We start from the raw sequence: 2784 nt of genomic DNA on the forward strand, positions 1-2784 counted from the left end.
AGACTTTATGGAGAAATGTGATTGGTAAAGATAGTTCCTATATTCCTGGTTCTCCTTGTCAGTTAACATTATCTGACTCTATTACCAATAGTTTGTTCAGAAGAAATACTTCATTCTTTTATTCCAGGATATGAGTCTTTCAAAACTGTATTTTCTTTATGTCTCAGAGAAAAGTGCTGAAAGGAGTGCTTTTTATGCTGAAAATGTCATTTATGTTAGAAGTGTCATTTCAGATCTGGGAATAAACACTTTCCATATGATTCATCATGCACAGTATCAATTCCTCTAACATTGAGATCACCACCTTCTTCCTGATTGGAATCCCAGGACTGGAGCATATTCATGCTTGGATCTCTGTCCCCATCTGCTTCATGTACCTGGTGGCCATCTTTGGCAACTGCACCATCCTCTTTGTGATCAGGACAGAGTCCTCACTCCATGCACCCATGTACTATTTCCTTTCTGTGTTGGCTGTCTCTGACCTGGGCCTCTCCCTCTCATCCCTCCCCACTATGCTGAGGATATTTGTTTTCAATGCTACAGGAATTTCCCCAAATGCCTGCTTTGCTCAAGAATTCTTTATCCACGGATTTACAGATATGGAGTCCTCAGTGCTCCTGGCCATGTCTTTTGACCGCTTTTTGGCCATACGTCACCCTCTGAGATATAGCTCTATCCTCACCAATGCCAGAGTTGCCAAAATGGGCCTGGTGTTTCTAATTAAAAGCATGCTCTTAGTGCTCCCATTCCCTTTCACTCTCAAAAAATTGACATATTGTAGGAAAAGCCTACTTTCTCACTCTTATTGTCTACACCAGGATGTCATGAAGCTGGCCTGCTCTGACAACACAGTCAACTTTTTCTATGGTTTCTTTGTTGCCCTCTGTGTGATGTCAGACAGTGTATTCATTCTTGTGTCCTACATATTCATCCTGAAGACGGTGATGGGAATTGGATCCCATAAGGAGCGGCTCAAGGCTCTCAACACCTGTGTCTCCCACATCTGTGCTGTGCTCATCTTCTATGTGCCCATCATTGCTTTGGCCTCCATGCACCGCTTTGGCAAGCACAAGTCCCCAGTGGCCATGATCCTCATTGCGGACATTTTCTTACTAGTACCACCTCTGATGAATCCCATTGTATACTGTGTGAAGACGCGGCAAATTCGTGAGAAGGTTTGGGGGAAATTATGTCTAAAATAAAGGTATGGGGAAAAGTAAGGCAAGGTCAACCAAGAGTGGAGAATTAAATAATATATCTCTAAGCAAAGTATTATAGATGTTTATTGTTATCTCCCTTAATCATCCTTATAATCACTACAACATGTGGGCTGGGTACTGAGGTCTGTGAGCCTAGGACTGATGTGGGCATTGACAGGTGAGTATGGAATAGTTTTACAATACTATTAAAATCATGAATTGATATACTGCTTTGGAATTTTAGTTACACTGTTTACAGCACAAGGGTAAATACACATAGAAGTAGAGCTTGTGCCCCCTTATGGAAAATGAATACTGGGGCACCTGGGTGGCTCAGTCAGTTAAACGTCTGACTTTAGCTCAGGTCATGATCTCACAGTTCACAAGTTTGAGCCCCGCGTCGGGCTCTGTGTTGACAGCTCAGAGCCTGGAGCCTGTTTCGGATTCTGTGTCTCCCTGTCTCTCTGCTCCTCCCCTGCTTGTGTGTTCTCTCTCTCTCTCTCTCTCTCTCTCTCTCTCTCTCTCTCTCAAACAAATAAAAACATTAAAAAATTTTAGAAAATAAATACCAAAGGAGTTGGAAGTTAAAAGGTGTTATGCCAATCCAATTGGATTTTCCTTCAGGCAGCCTTCAGACATGTATTTGTTGAGGGTTCTTCGGTCAATTCAATGCAAATCCTTGATTTCCCACTTAAGGAAAGAAGTGTATTGTTAAGTCCAAATTGGTTAAAATTTTTCTCCCTTTGCTCTTTCCTTAGTAATCAAATAGGGACAACCAGTGATTGTTTTTAATGTAGAGCTTTCATAGCCTGGAAATATGAGAATAAACTCTCTCACAACATCCTTTAAGACAGATCAGATTTTTTCTCTATATTACAACAGGGCTCCAAGAAATTATAGGTATTAAAAGGAGAATGAGAGAGTATGCTGCTAGTAGTAGGAGATAGGAAAGCTAGTAGTTCAGTAATTTTTAAAACATTGATATTCTTAACTACTTTAAAATAATGGCTCTCATGCTTGTTTAGGCACTTGGTATTTTGACCTATGATATATTCAATTACACTAAACAAGTTAGAAATAATTTTAAACTAGCAGAAAATATGATCATATGTTAAGCAATATAAAATCATATTCATACATATATGGTTCCATTTTTTGAAAAGATAAGTGGCCCAGGGGAACCTCAGTGGCCCAGTTGGTTAAGCATTCAACCCTTGATTTTGGCTCAGGTCATGATCTCATGGTTCATGAGATGGAGCCCGTCTTTGGCTCTGTGCTGACAGCACAAATCCTGCTTGGAATTCTCTCTCCCTCTCTCTTTGCCCCTCCCCCGCTCATGCACATGCACACACTCTCTCAAAAATGAATAAACATTAAAAAAAAAAGATAGACAACTAAAGTAGATTGGCTATCTCAGTATACGTTCTGTAAAATTCATCTGTTTCCTATTCATCTGTTATTTGTGAGTACTTCATAGTAGACAAAGTATAAAACATAAATTTTAGAATAAGTCAACCAAAACTCTTAAAAAGTCTGTACTATGGATTGGGAAAAAATGATTGGTAATCAATTTCAATGTTTCATT

General features: G+C 39.7%; 1 protein-coding gene across 1 annotated transcript; it reads left to right on the top strand.

The window, feature by feature from the left end:
• Window positions 1–254: 254 nt before the first annotated feature.
• Window positions 255–1202, top strand: LOC132662356 (olfactory receptor 51A7-like). Its single transcript, XM_060607831.3, has one exon. It carries the CDS (start codon window positions 267–269, stop codon window positions 1200–1202), a length of 936 nt encoding a protein of 311 aa, XP_060463814.3. The 5' UTR covers window positions 255–266.
• Window positions 1203–2784: the final 1582 nt, after the last annotated feature.

The sequence above is a fragment of the Panthera onca genome, chromosome D1 (genome assembly GCF_046562875.1).
Source record: "Panthera onca isolate mPanOnc1 chromosome D1, mPanOnc1 haplotype 2, whole genome shotgun sequence".
Classification (NCBI taxonomy): domain Eukaryota; kingdom Metazoa; phylum Chordata; class Mammalia; order Carnivora; family Felidae; genus Panthera; species Panthera onca.